The sequence below is a fragment of the Carcharodon carcharias genome, chromosome 16 (assembly GCF_017639515.1).
Source record: "Carcharodon carcharias isolate sCarCar2 chromosome 16, sCarCar2.pri, whole genome shotgun sequence".
NCBI lineage: Eukaryota > Metazoa > Chordata > Chondrichthyes > Lamniformes > Lamnidae > Carcharodon > Carcharodon carcharias.
In genome coordinates, this window is record NC_054482.1 from 96490348 (window position 1) to 96507816 (window position 17469).

The 17469-nt window shown below is 42.8% G+C and overlaps 1 protein-coding gene across 1 annotated transcript in view; it reads left to right on the forward strand.

Moving 5' to 3' along the window:
* The window catches only part of LOC121289338 (dihydropyrimidine dehydrogenase [NADP(+)]-like), an 838466-nt gene that overhangs the window by 401875 nt on the left and 419122 nt on the right, over window positions 1-17469 (forward strand). The window contains exon 11 of the mRNA XM_041208692.1: window positions 5028-5238. Coding sequence (XP_041064626.1) covers window positions 5028-5238 — 211 coding nt within the window. The remainder of the gene's footprint in view (window positions 1-5027; window positions 5239-17469) is intronic.

A 17469-nucleotide genomic window follows, 5' to 3' on the forward strand; every position in this document is an offset into this window, starting at 1 on the left:
AGTCCCAGTTGGAAGTCTTCTCTCCAGAGCTGGAAGTCATCACAGAAGCTGTGGCAGAGTCTTTAGCATTTCTGAAGCTGCAGAATCCTGTAGAACAATCTTGTCCCTGAGTTAATTGTCTACAGGAAATTAGTCTTATTATGGAAGATGATATGGCCTTGTTTCCATATCCTCAGCAGGTCTTCCTATTGCTCATGGTGGAGCAACCTCACACAGAGAGAAGTACGGCTCTCTGATCATTGCCTACAGAAAGTAGACAGTCCTCTTGAAATATTGGGAAATCATCCCTTCATCTTTTCCTGAACTTACAGGAATTTTGTTGTCTTTTTTTCCTTCGTCGTCTAATTTCATTGGAATCTTGGATCTTCAATGCATTTTCATTCTTTGATGCTGCAGTGAATGATATGGCTATTACAGTCTTCCCTGGAGTTGAAGATCATTCGCCTTCTGAAGATCTTTCCTTGCGTGCTTCTAGGGAGCAACAAGTTCCTCAGGAAATCCTCAATTCTTCTCTTCTAATCCCAGAGGATCCAAAGGTTGATGCTCTTCAGTCTTCTCTCTTGGATTCCAGTCTTTTGTTGAAAAGGCTTTGTTAAAACCTTACAGTTTAGTCATCCCCCAACCTACACTCTGCTTCCCAGCAGTGCTGCTAAAGTGCTGTCTGATTCTGCAGATGATGATGTCCTACCAGATGCAGAAGAAAGCCTCAGTGTTTCCAAGATGTCTCCCCTAAGGGCCGAGAATACGGTGGGAGATTGAATGCCCAAGAACTTGGGGAGGGGAAGATTAGAGTTAGAGTTGTGTGGAATCTGTGGTTGTAGAAATGGACTTACAGAAATGCAATGTAAATAGTTAATGATATAGTTTCATGCTATTGTTGAAAGTAATATAGTATTCTTGGGGGAAGGTGCAGTGCAAAGGGTTAACAGATGGAATATACTAATGTATGACATAGATGATGAAGAACGACTGACATCAGTCAGTCATGTGTTAAACTCTTACAAAAGAGGTTGGAACACCATGCCTAGGAGCAGTATGCCTATCCTGTAACCTGTTTAGAAGTAATACAAATAACCACGTTTTAAGCAGATATGAGAGTACAACTGCATTCTGTCAACTAACCAAGTACCATGCCGAGAGTCCAAGATAGAAGGGCCATCTCAGAATACTGATTCCCCTCAATCGCTCACTCTGACCCACCCCCAATGACCTCCTGACCTGTCTGTCTCCTCACCCACCTGCAACACCACCCACCTACCATCTCACCCACCAACCCTCTACCCATTTACCCACCTGCCACCTAACCCACCTGCCATCTCACCCACCTGCCACCCAAACCATCCGCCACCTAACCCACCTGCCACCTCACCCACCTGCCATCTCACCCACCTGTCAGCCTGCCCACTTGCCACCTCAAGCACTTATCCACCTCACCCATCCTACCTATTTACCCACTTACCTCACCCACCTACCCACCTGTCCATTCACTCACTCACCCATTTACCCACTCACTAACATTCAGACTGGACCTTTAAATTTGCCATACAGTTGCTGGTGCTGTAAAAAGAGGCATGTCTTCTCTTCCCCTCGACTATTATGCTGCGATAGAGCTCTCTGAGTTGACACTGCACTCCACATTTCTGGGGAAGCCGGGCTTGAAGGACAGGGAAGAAAAGAACAGCACCAGGTCAGGACAATGTTCTAGCAGAGCGACAATCTGATGACAATTGCCCCTCCCCAGGCGATCTGGGCCATGAGTTGGTATTTCTTATTCACTTATGGTCTCCTTTCCACAACGTAGGTTGATCCTTGAATTTTAAAAACTCCTGAGTATGCTTGATTCTCAATAAATTTGCTCATGACTCTCCCAGCTGCCAAAGGCATGTATATTTTTTCTGCTTTGCCACCAAGTTAGGTTTTCCTTTTCTGCCCATATCAGTGGCTGCATGTGTATTGTATTGTTGCATGTAGAATTCAAAATCACCGCAGCTGAAATTTAGGATTTTTTTTGCTCAATGTCACTGTGTTCCTCTAAGGTTTGAATCTTGTGACACTGTATGGCAGTTTCTTTTGACAAATATCAGTTAAAGAAATGATTCACCATGACTAGATGATCACATTAAACATCAGCTGTGCGATCATGGTGTTGGCAATTAATCCTATCTGCATTTTCGAAGGAAGCAGAAGAAATTGAACTGACAGAAATTGAGAAAAGATGGCTTCAACCAACCCATCACATCCCAAACTTCTTCCTTGCATTTCCTTTGGTTTTATTTTGTGCAACTACAGTGTACCAAGTAGCCATGGAGAACTCAGTGTTGGCTACTGTTAGGAGAAGCATCATTGAACTCCATGAACGCCCATTGTGTTATGCTGTATGGTAATATTAGCTGCAATGAGGTCAATGTGTAATCCAGTAGTTAGTCCAATTGGTTAGTACTTGCTATGTGTATTGTGCACAAACAGATCTGTAATATTATTTTGTTGGATCACTCCACTTTCATGGCTGCTGCAAATCCTCTTTTAAGCTTGTCACATTTTTCCCTTTATTCTTGAAACGATCATTTGCTCCTTCTGGGTTTCAACTGAAGTCTTTGAGGTTCTGTATCGACTTCCTTGGCAAGAACAGTTTGCTTACCCTTTCACCTGCTCGGATTTCTATTTTCTCATTGAGTCTCCAATGAATACCTAAGGTTAGTTTTGATGGGGAAAAACTCTGGGAGTACTGGTATAATCTTCTGACGGAAGGAATGAAAGCAACTTCAGTGTGAACTAATGTTGGAAATGAAAGAAAGGGACAAATGGACTGTCCTTTCAGAGCAAAAACACTGGTCGAGATTCCTTGGCTGGACCGGATTTGAGTAAGAAACATAACAAGCAGTAGAAGAGGTGTTTTCATACCAGGTGAAACTAAATGGATCATTGCTCCTTGGGATGCTATCCTGTGGTGAGTATATAGGATTGAGTAATCTCTCTTGCCCACTTTGATCATCAAGAGATGATCAAAACCAAAGCCTCCTTTCAGGAACAAAGTTTAGTTCCATTTATATATTATATAATGCATAATAAAATAGAAGAATCTAATTAAAGATCTCTCTGCTGTCAGGTGACAACTGTTCACATAAGACAGCACCACGCGCCATACATGATTTGCCTGATAATCCATGGCAGAGGAAGTTGGTGCTGACCTTTGGGTACACTTTCCATCAAACTAACTCTTAGCAATTGATAATTTGTCCTAATTTCCAGCAAGCTGAAGTAACCAAATTTCTGGCTGTGAGAGCCACTGTTGCATGGATCTCCATTGCAAAGTTCAGAATTGTAGCAATTTGCAGAGCAACTTGGATTTCACTGCCATCAAATTGCACCATAATGGCCAGCCACAAGGTCTGAGGCTCAAAGATTCATGAAAGCAATCAAGAAATGTGTTCAGACTGCTCAGTTGGACACTTTATCTTGGCAGTAATAGTGCAGGCAATTCCTGTGTAAATAACTACCATCTACGCCTCACTGCACTATGGGTGAAGAAACTGCAACAACTATGCTCCATCACAAATTAAGAATCACAGCACCTCATGCTGTCACATCCAAGTAAAACGATAAGATTGTGAAGAAAAATCACAAGGCTAAGGCAGAAGTGAAGGATTATGCTGTTTGGGATGCCATGCCCAGTCTAGTGAAATCAGGTTTGGTGATCATGCCCTGTGAGGAAAACAAATTCAAGCTATTTGTCTGCATTCTGATTTTCTGACTTAATTCAACTATAACAACTCAAATGACCAGAAATGTGTTTTTCAAATACTACCTTGACTAGATCTCATCATTACTGTTATTCATGCAGACTAAAAATAGTGTTAATTTTAGAGTCTCTGAAGCAGATAATCCAGCCATCTGTCTATTTGCAACATCCCTTTCAGAAATAGAGGAGACCTTTTTCATACCTAAACTGTGATTTTGTTGAAAATTCTGGATGTTTCGTTTTGAAAGTTTTTAGAAAATGTCAGTCTATTTTAAAGGAAGGGCTGAATGGAGTGTACTTATGCAGACACTAGAGGGGGAACTTGGGAGATTTTGTTGCAGAACAACAACCGTCGTGGCATCATATAACTTGTAGGAATCTTTCCTACAAACGTTCAGGGCGGGGTCAAATATGAGTCCTAACCCCACAGTGTCGATACCAGTCACCCGATGTTGATTTTGCTTCGATTGGCCAATTAGAGGCTACAGGGCACGCTCAACATTCAGTTAAGGACAATAGGTGGGCTCCCAAGGCATTGGGGCCAATAGGAGGCCCTGTAGCATGGAAGGTACTGCAGCCTGCCATTGCAGGTAAGGGAAAGAGAGGTTGCCTCTATCTTGAGGCACCTTTCAGCAGTCTTGAAAGGTTTTGAAATTTAAAAATGGTCGCAGTGGCCGTACCACAATTCTGGAGGGGGATCCCATGCACTGAGCGGCCTGTGGCCACAGCTCTGGCCAGATAGGTGGGGAAGAGCCTCCAAGTCTTTCTGGAATGCTGATCTCACCCCCCCCAATCTTCCATGGGAGGCCACCTCCAGGCAGCTGCTCCAGACACCACGAGGAGTCTACAGGCCTACAGAACTGGAAAATTCCAGTCAGCCTCTGACCAGTGGCCTTAACTGTAAATACTTTAACAAGCTAGCCACCACTTGCAGGTGGTTAGCTTGCTCTGCCCTCGAGCCAGCCTTCCCGAAAATGGCCCGTGCGAGGGATGGTGCCAGAAAACAGTCACACCAACCGGCTGTGTGAAGTAACAAGCCTGTCCCCTCGGTTCCTACCTGCATTGGTACCCGGAAATTCTCCCCTTGCTCTTTGGAAGGTCAAACAACAAAAGAAGAATGATAGCTTGGAACTAGTTACATTGCATTTCTGTAATCTTAGATTCTGCATGATGTCCAGAATTTGTAATGCGATGCTTGAGTTCGACATCACACACTAATATTGCCCTGAAGGTCAGAGTTGTCCTGAGCTTAACAATGTTGTTTCTGTCTCTTGTAATTGTCTATTAGATGGAACTAGCAAAAAAAGAAAGATGCGAGTTTTTGCCTTACATGTCACCAAGAAGAATTATTCTGAAAGGTCAGCGCATTTCTGCAATTGAGTTTGTTCGTACAGAGCAGAATGACGTTGGGGATTGGATTGAAGATGAAGATCAAGTTATTCGCTTAAAAGCAAATATTGTCATCAGTGCATTTGGCTCTGTTCTCTGCAATTCTTCAGGTAAGCTATTATAAACTACTGTACTTTCTTTCTAAATTATCTCTGAGAAGCTTTAAAAAGAAGTAAAACTTAATTGTGAGGTTTTATTTCCTCAGGCATTATATTGCTAGATTGTACATCCACAATGGAATATTCTTGACTATTAGTTAAACTGTATTTTCTTCTTTAGTGCCATATTCTACCACTGATGATAGGTTCTGTACTAATTGAGAACTACTGAACCCATGACTGAAATAAAAATAGGAATTGCTGGAAATACTCAGTAGGTCAGGTAGCATTCTGTGGAGAAGGAAACTGAGTTAACATTTCTGGTCAATGACCTTCCATCAGAACATGACTGAGATGTTTCCATTAGGAATGAACTCTCAGCAGGCGCAAACCTTTTCTTAGCACTTAAATTCAATAATCGCAAATATTTTCTGAACAGAAATCTTTCGTTCAATCATTTCTTCATTGGCCTCAGCCTGGTTGAACTGCAGAAAGGATGTGAAATTGGGCACTAAATGAGTGCCATTCATAAATCCTCTTCAACCAAATAAGGCCAGGATTCTAGCGTTAACCATTTACAATGGCCTAATATTTACACAAGATGATTGGATGTGCAGAATTTTTAAAATAATGATAGAATAAATACTTCCATGAATCAGTGAAATTGAAAACAACTTCAGGAATGGTTTATGAATAATCTAGCTGCTTAGCAATATTGTTCTATTTGCGCATTATATTGACCTTACACTAGAATTTTCTTAAGTTTGCCATAGTGATTGCACTGTTTGCATAATGTAGCTTAAACAGCAGCTGCAGGTTTCTGCAAACCTACATAGAAAAAATCTGTGATTTAACGTAAGTAATGTTTGACTCCCAGTTTGTGCTGACACAATACACTCACTCACACCTGTCATGTAACTGATTTTTTTTTCACTCTTGGACAGATAGTCCAAATTTCCTAATAATATAATCAAGGGTCAAATTGCCTCAGTAGAAATAATATGAAAACCCTTCATTTCAACCTGCAGTAAGAGGGAAAGGATTTTTAGAGCATGTTCTGGGACTTTTTTTTCTAATTAAGACTAATAAAAATTAGGAAAACATTTAGAGACTGGTTTATCACTTATAAAAATAAATTCTAAAAGCGTTGTTTGGGGCATTTTAATTAGAAAATGCTTGGCATTGTTTTTTTTTAATTTTCCTTAATGACCTTCTGAATAATTGGGCAACATTCCCATGTGAATAGCTGTTCAAAACGTTGTTTTACTGTAGTTCTGCTTATCTTTATTTGCCAGGTTTCTCTAATGAGTGATGTGATGCTGATTATTGTGGTAAAGAAATGCCTGTGCCCTGATTGGTTGATTGACAATAATAAATCCATGATAATGTTGCACTTCGGTGCACTAAAAAAAAAATCTAAATTGTGCAACTGTGCCCAAGAATTGCAATGTGTAGAAGTACAAGGCAGTGATGACTCTTAAGCAATAACTGTTAACCCTCTATTTTAGAGCTTATTTCCTTTGTATTTGAGTAGTCCCTAGTCATAGAAGTGAATCGTGACATTTTGTGGGGGGAGGGGTGGGGCGGGGGCGGGGTGGAATGAACGGTGTCAAATTGCAGTAAAATCATCTGTACACTGTCAAAAAAAACATTAATGAGCTGCTAAAGCTGAAATTACAAAGACTTCAGAAATTGGTTAAACATCACAGCCATTAAACTGTTTACTGAAGCATTACAGATATACTGCAGCTAATGAGCATCTCTGCTATTTAAACAAGTGCAAACTGAACACACGTTACATGGATGCATAATTAGTTAAGGCATTTTGCATTGATAAGAATTTTAGCCTTTCATCTGCTTTAAATTTTCTCAATGCCACACAGACACACACACACACATACACACAATAGTTATTTCAGTAAGTCTTGTTTAACTTGTAGATTTGAACCTTAACTTTTTCTTTAATTTGTTTTCAGTTGTTTTCCCCACTGAGTCCCCATCTCTTACTTCATGTTTGCTGCCATGAACCCCAATATTACAGATTAGGATCAAATAAGGATCACATTCCATGAGAGATGTATTACTGATCCAGTCACTGCATCAGTTAGCAGGAAGCATGGGGCCAATAGTTCAATTATGGCGCAGTGCCATTGGGACATCTGTTCCTTAAGCACTGAACATAGCTGCACACAAATGACAATACAAGGTTAGCTCATTTGAATATTTAAATTTTGCTCTTGGCACATTGTTCATTACTTTGAGTTGAGAATTCCTATGCCAGCTGCATGTAAACTATTCAGACCTTTAGGGGGAAAGAAATTGGCTGAACAAAATTGAGCCCCAACAGCTGCCTGTGAAAAGTCGGGCCAACTAAGAATATAATTTAAGAACTTGTTCACTGACCTTCTGGAAATGGATGTTGAACAACTGGTGGCCTTTTCTGATACATCAGCTGTACTTTCGGGACTAAGTATCATTTGCATTGCAAATTGGGCTTTGAAGCCGCTCAGGCTGCTATCCTTTAGGGTAGATTCACTAGCATTACCATGTACTCAGGCAATTGAGTACCAAGTAAATCTCAGACCCCTATATTTATTCTTACAAGACGCCACATTTGGGAACTACAGTACTTCAGGTACAATGGCTTTATATCAGTTTCCACATATGTACTGGAATGTAAATTCAGGTGAAGCAAACTTTTGCTATCCCAACACCAACAGCAGAAACCTAATGCTTATGAAACTTAGTATGGCAGGCAGATTGGAGTGGCAGTCTTCCCCGAGGATGTCCTATAAAAGTCTGATTGTGACTCTGACACCTCAAAATATTTAATTTACATGTTTCCTAATGATTTGAAGTTTGGTGTTGCACGTATTTAACTTGCATTCTTATCCTTGAGTGCTACATTATTAGAGGTGCATCCTTTGGACATAAAAGATGTAAAATCAGGATTGCATATAGCTGGACCAGTGGTTGTGAATGATTCCATAACACAATTTGCAGAATGTCTCCTGATATTGCAATTCCTCAAAACTATTCTACCAAAAAAGACAGATTGTCAGGTCATTTATTTTATTGACCTTTGTCCAGCAATCATGACAGAGCTTTAAAAGTAGTTGATTGATTATGAAGGGTTTTTGTAATATTTTGTGGATATGATGAGGCAAACTTATTGTTCCTTCTCTCTTATGGAGTACTTTTTCCAACACAAATTAATAGAATACCCATGAACTGATGTCTCTTATGCCTTATATATCAATTCCTTAAATTAAGATCTGTGCAGATTAAAAGTGCTGAAAGCAACTGGGGTGGAAAATTAGGAATTGCTACTAAAGTAATGAAAAGATTCATCGGGTATTGGATAGCTTCTACAAGTTTGGAAATTTGTCAGCAGATGTGCCTGAACTGTAAAAAGGAACTGAAGGAATTGTGTTATGACCGATGCAGTTGGTAAAGCGGAGTTATTTTTTAAAATCATGGAGGGAAACTTTAAACAGCTGTCGTAACCAATAATTTTAAATGTTATGTTTGAGATGTGAGACTTTAAACTCAGGAATCAGACCACTAGTTCTCGAGGTTTTACATTAAACTAAATGAAACATTTTATTAATTTATACAGGTTAAAATGTATGTACACATAGCTACAAATTACTACTAGCATAGCTTTAAACACATTCTCAAACTAATCTCCATTAAGGCAACAGCAACCCATAGATTTAACCAGATACCAGGCAAAACATTTTCACCTTATGAATTCAAAATGAGGTTCATTTCACTGTGGAGCCAGTTGGAGGCTTGCACCTGCCTTTTGATCTTACATTGCCTCTGACTGCACACCTGAAAACTACTGAAGTTATACCTACCAGCCCCGTTGAATTATAATTCTCATTGTATCAACAAGCTCTATGAACGTCGCCTTTTAACAATGAAAACCCTTTCATAATACCAATTTTATTAGTAATATAAACATTTTGCTTGGTAGCTGCTAGAAAGGCATCAGTTTTCACCCCACTTCTTGACTGCTGTATTCAAAAAATGCAAATACAGGCTATCTCTCTTACATATCAAAACTAATACATTTCAAAGCACCCAGACTAGCTGGCTTTAATCCAGTTAAGACACACCTGCAGACTAAACCTCTATTTTAAGAGAAAAATATTTTCCAAAATATTATATACATAAATAGCTTCATGACAATTGTTATCCCATTAGGTAGTGGTGAAGCCAGGATAGAGGGATTAGGGAGTGTGGAGGGTGGGTGTGGCAGTGGTTGAACTGCAAATTTGGTGGATTTAGCCTATAACAAGTGCCCTTTGTGAACAACTTCACCTGCCTGCCTCTCCCTTCCAAATAACTCTGCCTACATTTTTAAGGGAATAGAACTCAGAGTACTCAGAGCCAGACACAAAATGGGAAACACTTAAGAATAGAGGACTCAGTGGGAACAATTCCAAGAAGAGTCATATTGGACTCAAAACATGAACTCTGTTTCTCTCGCCATAGATGCTGACAGACCTGCTGAGTTTTTCCAGAATTTTCTGTTATATTTCAGATTTCCAGCATCAGCAATATTTTGCTTTTATTTTACTCAGTGGCTAGCATCGAAGGAAGGGCATGTGGCTGGGAACTGAGGAATGTTGACTAGCCCAGACTTACAGACTGAATCTAGAGGCTAAAGAGCTAAAAATGGTAATAGCCTAAGCATTGAAACTGTTTCCCAAAAACTGAAAAATACTTTGTTAGTTTGTCTCAGTAATCATTAAACATCTCATACTTATTGGCCAGGATTTTGCCCTCGTCGGGCAGGAAGCCAATCGCCGCCCGCGATCAGAGCCTGACCGCGATTTCACGCTGGTGGGCCAATTAAGATCCGTCCAGTGTGAAACGCACGCTGCAGCGCTTAGCAGGTGCGTGCAGGAAAAGCTCCCTGAAGCACAGAGCTTCCTCAGGGAGATGAAAGTTTTAAAAATTAAAAACAAAGAACTTTAAATTGTTACAAAACATGTCCCTGCTTGTGTGACTGTGTCACATGAGTAGGGACATGTTATTACTGCAATGTTAAAATTTTTATTTAATTTTTAATGGCTGCTGGAAATCTCATCCCGCCCGTGGATGAGGTTTCCTGAAAAATCCATAGGCCGCTTGGCCTTTTTGCCTGCCCGCCAATCCTAAGGTTGGACGGGCAGCAAAAACATTTAATTCAGTTATTACCTTAATAGGCCTTTTAATTGTTGGTAGGCGTGCTGCCAACTGTGGCACGCGCCCGCCGACTGAAATATCGCGCAAGTGCGCAATGACGTCAGGACGCTCGCCTGACACCGTTTTAGGTTTGTTTGGCTCAGGTGCGCGCAGCCCAACGAGCTAAAAATTTGGGCCATTGTGTTGGTTAGTTCCTAATCCTTGGTGCTTTGCAGGCTTTGGGGCTACATGGGTTAAATTATGATTGCATAGACTGCTTGTATTTCTTCAAGTATAGAATGATAAGGGCTAGGTAGGTAGAGAGAAATCATTTTCTCTGCTAGGGGAGTCTGGCACAATGGAGTATAATCGGAAAATTAGAGCTGGCTCATTCAATGATGATGCCAGGAAGCACTTTTTCACACAAATGAAAACCTGGAACGACCCATTGAAGAAAGATGTTGAGGATGTGGTCAAATGAAAATTTTAAAACTAAGGCTGGGATTTTCCGGACCTGCCTTGGTGGATGGTGAGCTATTCAAAAGCCCATTGACTTGGGCAGGACCAGAAGATCCCTTTGCCAGAAGGGGCTGGAAAATTCCGGCCTAAGACTCATAGATTTTTGTTCGGCAACCATAATAAAGATCATGGGCAGAATTTTGCCATCAGCGAGCAGGGGAGCCATTGACAGAATCATTTAAACAAGTAAAGGACCTGCTCGAACAACCTTAATGTTGGCGGGCAGGCCAGGAGCCCCGGTGGCAAATAGAGAAAACATGAAACCTCATCCAGCGGTGGGATGAGGTTTCATTCAGGGTTTTAAATATTTTAATAAAGTCATTCTGTAAATTATGAACATGTCCCATCTCATCACATGAGGGGTACATGTTAGGAAGTTTTTTTTCTCTATTTTTAATAATTTTCAAAGTGGAAGCGATCTCCCTGAGGCAGCGCTAAGCCTCAGGGAGATGTGTGCTCTTTTGTGTGCATGCGCAAAAGAGCACACTCTCGCTTTTAGGGAATCCCCTATGTGCTTCCTGCCGGACGGCACGCTGGCTGGGCCTTAATTGGCCTGCCCACGTAAAATGGCGGTGCAGCCTGCTTCGCTGGCGGGGATTGGCTCCCCGCCTGCCGTAGATTGGGTCGGACCTGCCCACCTGACAGGCAGAAAATTCTGTCCTATGTGTGGGTAGATGGAGCTAACGTACAGACCAGTCATGATCTAATTGAGTAGTGGAACGGGCTCAATGGCTGAATAGCCTACCCCTGTTCCTGTGTCCGGGATTTTCCCTGCCCGCCAGCGTCGGGCGTATTCGGTGTCGTAAGCAGACAATATGGCGAGAAGGCCCAGAAGTCGGTTTCACTTGTCGTGAAACCAGTTTGCAGTCATCCGTTCAGCCCATCGCTGGCGGGCTGCATTCCCTGCCATCGAACGTCGGGAACCTCATTGTAATGCATCAGTATGTCATGGATGGCCAGCCTGCCAGTCTGACCCACCCCCACCCCACTGCTCGATTAGCTGCCCACGTTTCACAACAGCATATATAAGTCCTGCAGTTGACAGGGGCTGCGTTTCACTCGAGACTTCAAGGTTTGTTTGCCTGTCTAGCTTTGGTCAGCGCTCACAGCCATCCACTCCAGGCTTCACAGAAAACACCACATCACTTTTATGATGGCTACTGGGCAGGCCTCTACCTACCAGGTCAGCTATACGTGGGTGGCTTTTCAACAGCTGCTGGGCTAAGGCTTGCTTGGGGAAGGGGCAGAAGTGGCCCCAGGCAAGGGAAGAGGCTGCAGGACGAGCGCTGTACTGGGGAAGGGGAGTATCCCAGGGTGTGTGTGGGGGCACATGTTGATCTGTGCAAGTGGCGTCAAGATGATGAGGGTTGAGGAGGCAGTCTCCAGAGGAGATGAGCCCAGATGGACATGTGTGGTTATGTAAGTGAGAATGGGTGGTGATGTCCCTTGAGCTGGCAGTGAGTGAGTTGCCAGTGAATGTGTGATGGGTTTGAGTGTGTGAGTGATCAGATGGTTACCATACCCTAGCTGCACAGATGAGATCATTCATTCTCTATCTGCATTGGATGGCCAACCTCTTCTGTGCAGCATTGACACTGACCACCACTGCCATCGCCTACTAAGCTGGAGTGGTAATGTTGCTGCCCTTCCTGCAGCCAGAGCAGGGGTAGAGGACATCAGAGCAGGCTTCCACGGCGTCCAAAAGGTGCTCGGTGGCTGCAGTCATCTTGCCATTCAGGGCCATTTCTTCTTTGCTGAAGTCCTGGGTTGGAAGCATTGAGCTCGGCTGTACTTTAAATCTGGCGCCTGGCGTGATGAAGCTGCGAGGTGACAGCGTGGCAGGCAGATTGGACCTACCCGCCATGGAAACAGCGTGTGTCCCAGGAATGCATAATTAATGCGGCAGATTTGGGACAATACAGTGTGAAAGGCCGCCATTATGGCCAGCGGGAAAAATGTTTCTCCCGCTTGCTACCGCATTTACTGCAAATCTGGGACCATTTCCACTCTGTTTCTGAATACAGGAAGATAAAAAAGAACACATTTATCGACAGCCAGGATTTTAAGTGGAAGATTATAAGGACAAGCTGTTCTGAGATTCAGATGCAGGAGATTATTTTGTCAATATCAAGCAAAACGGCATACTCATGTGGGGTAGCATGGTGTCTTCATTATTTTGTATAATAAAAGCTATTACAAATTGCTGTGGTTGAAATAAAGGAGTCTGATTGTAAATTTTAGACAGTGGTTCCTTGCCTTGAAAGAAATCAACTGAATAATTTGTACCTGTCCTTTCTTTGCCTTTGAAAAGACTGGAGAGATGCATGATTGAAAAACATGAATGTCCAGTTAAGATCACAAGAGGGTACTATTGTTACATTTGTTGGTTACACTATCATATTGTTAGATATTGAACAATGGAAATACAGACTAAAATGAGAGATACTCGGAACACTTACCAGTGCTGCTGTGTCCAAGAGAATATTGAAGACAAGAATCTAAGCTTGTAACAGCATGTGGGAGCTGGTGGAAACAAGGGAGATCCTGGGCAACCAGATCTGCATTAATGCCTGCAGCTGGGTGGAACCTTGGGGTGGATTTCACCGGGCACCATATTTCCCCGCCCCCCCCAACTAAAAAGTTGATAGGGAGCCATCCACCAAAAAGCAGGCTGCCCCGCAGCCATTTTATGCTGAAAGCAGCATTAATTAACTAAGATCAAGACTTCTATTTGGGGAAGAAGTCCCATTTTAGAGAGCTGCTGGCCTATCTCTTTCGGCCCAGCAGTGCGAGGTTTGAATGGTGGCCACTGCTGGGACTACAGGCAATCCCCAAACAAGAGGAGATTATGGAGCCAAGGTAAGTCTGGGGTAACGGCAAGACCTGGAGGGTAGGCCCCAGTGAGAGGGGCTGCTGGGGCCAGGTTTGACAGACTGGAGGTGGAAAGCGGTGGGGTGGGGGGGGGTGGTGGTGGTGGAGTTAAAGGGAGGAGTATGAAATTGGGTGGTGTCTCCAATGGGCACAGGGGCCCCAAAGGAGGTCTCCCCCCAACCCCTTGCCCAACACCAGCTCACGCAGTAAAAGCTGCTGGATTACGAACCTGGCCTGGGCCCCGTCCCATGGGCTTGTGACCCAAACCAGCCACACCCTTAAAAGGCATTCCTGAAAATCGGAAAATCAAGGAATGGGGTTGGAAATGCTGAAATCTGGACCCACCTGCCATTTTTAAAGTGCCCCCAAGTCATCTGGACTAGACAAAAATCCAACCCGTGATGTTCAAATAGGGTTTGCTATTCTGCACCAAAAACACATCCTACCCATTGTTAGAGGATTATTCCAATTAAATAAGCCATGTGGTCATTTTTGATCAATTAAGAGGAAGTGCACATGTTGTCTATAAATCTAATGATGATCTTTTGTATCACCTATTAAGCAGTTTGCAAGTAATTCAACCTATCAATTCCCTATCTGTAACTGGTGGATCAACTTTAATCAACTGACTTTTGGCCAATTGCTCACCATGGGTGACATTTTAACTCACTCAAAATCCATTCAGTTACACAGAGTTAAAAATGATAGATCCTGATGATAGATTTCAGTAACCTCCTCACAACTGATGTCAAACTGGCAGGTCTGTACTTTGCTGGTTCTTTCTCATCTCTGTCCTTTCTTAACTAGTTGAGCGCCACTTACACAGTTTCTGAATTTAGAGGGCTTTGGGAAACTATGATTAATCCATTTGTAATTTCCTCACCATTTTTTAATATACTGGTGTAGAAACTAACAGATCCTGCTCATTTGTCCCATTAAGTCCCATAAGTCCCATTATTTTCTCCATTACCATATTTGCATGTTTTAAATCCACGGTTATGTATTTTCAAGTTCCCTTGCACCATTGGTTTCTTGCCCAAATAGATATTTTCTTTATTCCTTATTTTCCAGAATAGTCTAGCCTGCATTCATCTTAACAGACCAACATGTCCCTTTACCACTTTCTTTTTGCTGATGTATTCATAAAATAATTTATTATTCGCCTTTATCCCCCTCCAAGTGTTTGTTTTTCATATTCACTTCTTGAGCCTTCTGTTTGCTTCTTTTGCATTCCATTGTTACGTGATATAGCTCTCCCATTCCTCTGGATTTTCACTTTTCTTTACACTTGTGTAGGCCTTTGCTTTCAACCTTATATTGGCCTGTAACTTCTGAGCTCTGGGGCATTGTATCTACGAGGTACCCCAAAGATGCCCTGGTTAACACCTGGAAGTCCACAGGTAAGGATACCATGGCAATTACCTGGGAAGTTCAAACTTCAAAATGCCCTGCAATGGGAACTACCTGAAACTAGGATATAAATCACAAACTTTGGATGGTTCTGACTGCCTTTCAGAAATATTTACCCAGAAAAGGTTGGAAGAATTAAAACCACTTCTAACTCCTGGGTAACTATTGTACTGACTCCCACCCTCCACCTGACTACCACTCTGACTCCCCATGGGACTCCTCCCACTCCCACAAACCTCCACGGGACTCCCGATTACCCACCCGCTGACTACCCACGGGACTCCCCTGATTCCCCACAGGATTCCCCAACCACCCCAAGCCCCCAAATCCCCCAACACCGCCATCCCCCCACAGGACTCCCCAACGACTGCCCTCCCCTCTCCCACACTGTCCACCTCTGACCACCCACTCCCCCCCCTGCCCCCACTGACCACCCCTGCAGTGAGTGCCCGACCCTCACCTGCCCACCCCCCCACCCCGCCCCCACCGAACCAAGCGATCACCCACCACCCCCCCCACACCCTCCAAACCCACCCACTTCCCTTACAATCTTAACTGCTTCAAATGGCTGGACCTTTAAGCTTACCTGCTTTATTGCGCTTAGTGCTGTAAAAAGGGGGCATGGCACCCTTAACTCCGACTCTGCGGAGCTCAGCACAAGGCCTCAGGAACCCGCTGCACTAGACAGTTCTCACTCGGCCTGAGACAGATGTTGGGCTAGAAAGGAGCAGCTGGATTTCAAGGTAAGAAACTAGGAGCAGAGTAGCAATCTGACTCCGATTGCCACTCCAAAGAAGTTCATGGCCATTATCTCTTACCTCATTTGTTGACCATGATTGCCTGTCCACAACAAGTGGTACACTTCCCTTATATAAATGGGTGCCAAGTTTTCATTCAGCACACCTGTCTTTATTGGTGATGAGTCCTGTTGGCTCAGAAAGCTTCAATCCTGCTGGAAAACATTGATAAGCTTACCTCAGCGCATGTTAGTTTGCGGAACTTCTAATACAGCAGGTATTCAGTGTTGCTTGGAAGAAACTATAGTGTTTTTATTTGGTTCCTGATTTGAGTGCTGAACACAAGCAGTACCTTTGTCAGAGGCTTTAATAATCACCAGAGAAAACAACTCCTGTCATGTTAAATGCTACAATTTACATGGACCTTGTGAAGAAATCTCTTTATCAGTGATAACAAAGAAATGGATTTAAACTAAATGTTTGGCGATGCGTGAAACTCAAGTGCGTAAAATGACATGAAAAGAAGTGGATAGAAATGTGAGCAGTAAATGCTAAACATTTCTTCACATCAATTTTGATTAAGTGAAGATTGAGCAAATTTCAGATCCAGTCAAACAAACATTTTCAATGTGCAGTGAAACTAAGCTAAATGGACAAGTGACTAGTATAAGAAAGAGTGATAGCGTTCAAAGCTACAACACAGGGCTACTTGCATGCCAAACAGTGGAGGCAGCATGTGATGGACAGAGCTAAGAGATCCCACAACCAACGGATCAGATCTAAGATAAAAGCAAAATACTGTGGATGCTGGAAATTTGAAATAAAAACAGAAAATGCTGCAAAAGCTCAGCAGGTCTGGCAGCATCTGTCAAGAGAGAAACAGAGTTAATGTTTCAAGTCCACATGACTTCTTCAGAGCTAAATAGAAGTAGAAAAGTGATGGATCAGATCTAAGCACAGCAGTCCTGCCACATCCAGTTGTAAATAGTGATGGACAATTAAACATCTCACTGGAGGAGGAGACTCCACAAACATCCCCATCCTCAATGATGGGGGAGGCCAGCATATCAGTGTAAAACAAAAGGTTGAAGCATTTGCAACAATCTTCAGCCAGAAGTGCTGAGTGGATGATTCATCTTGGCCTCCTGAAATCCCCAGCATCACGGATGCCAATCTTCAGCCAATTCAATTCACTGCACATGATATCAAGAAACAGCTGAAGGCACTGGTTACTGCAAAGGCTATGGGCCCTGACAATATTCCGGCAATAGTACTGAAGACTTGTGCTCCAGAGCTAGCTGTGCCCCTAGTGAAGCTGTTCCAGTACAACTACAACACTGGCATCTACCTGGCAATGTAAAAGATTGCCCAGGTGTGTCCTGTCCGAAAGGAGCAGAACAAATCCAACCCAGCCAATTACCGTCCCATGTGTCTACTCTCAATCATCAGCAAAGTGATGGAAGGTGTGGTTGAAAGTGCTATCAAACGGCATTTACTCAGCAAGTCTGCTCACTGATACTCAGTTTCG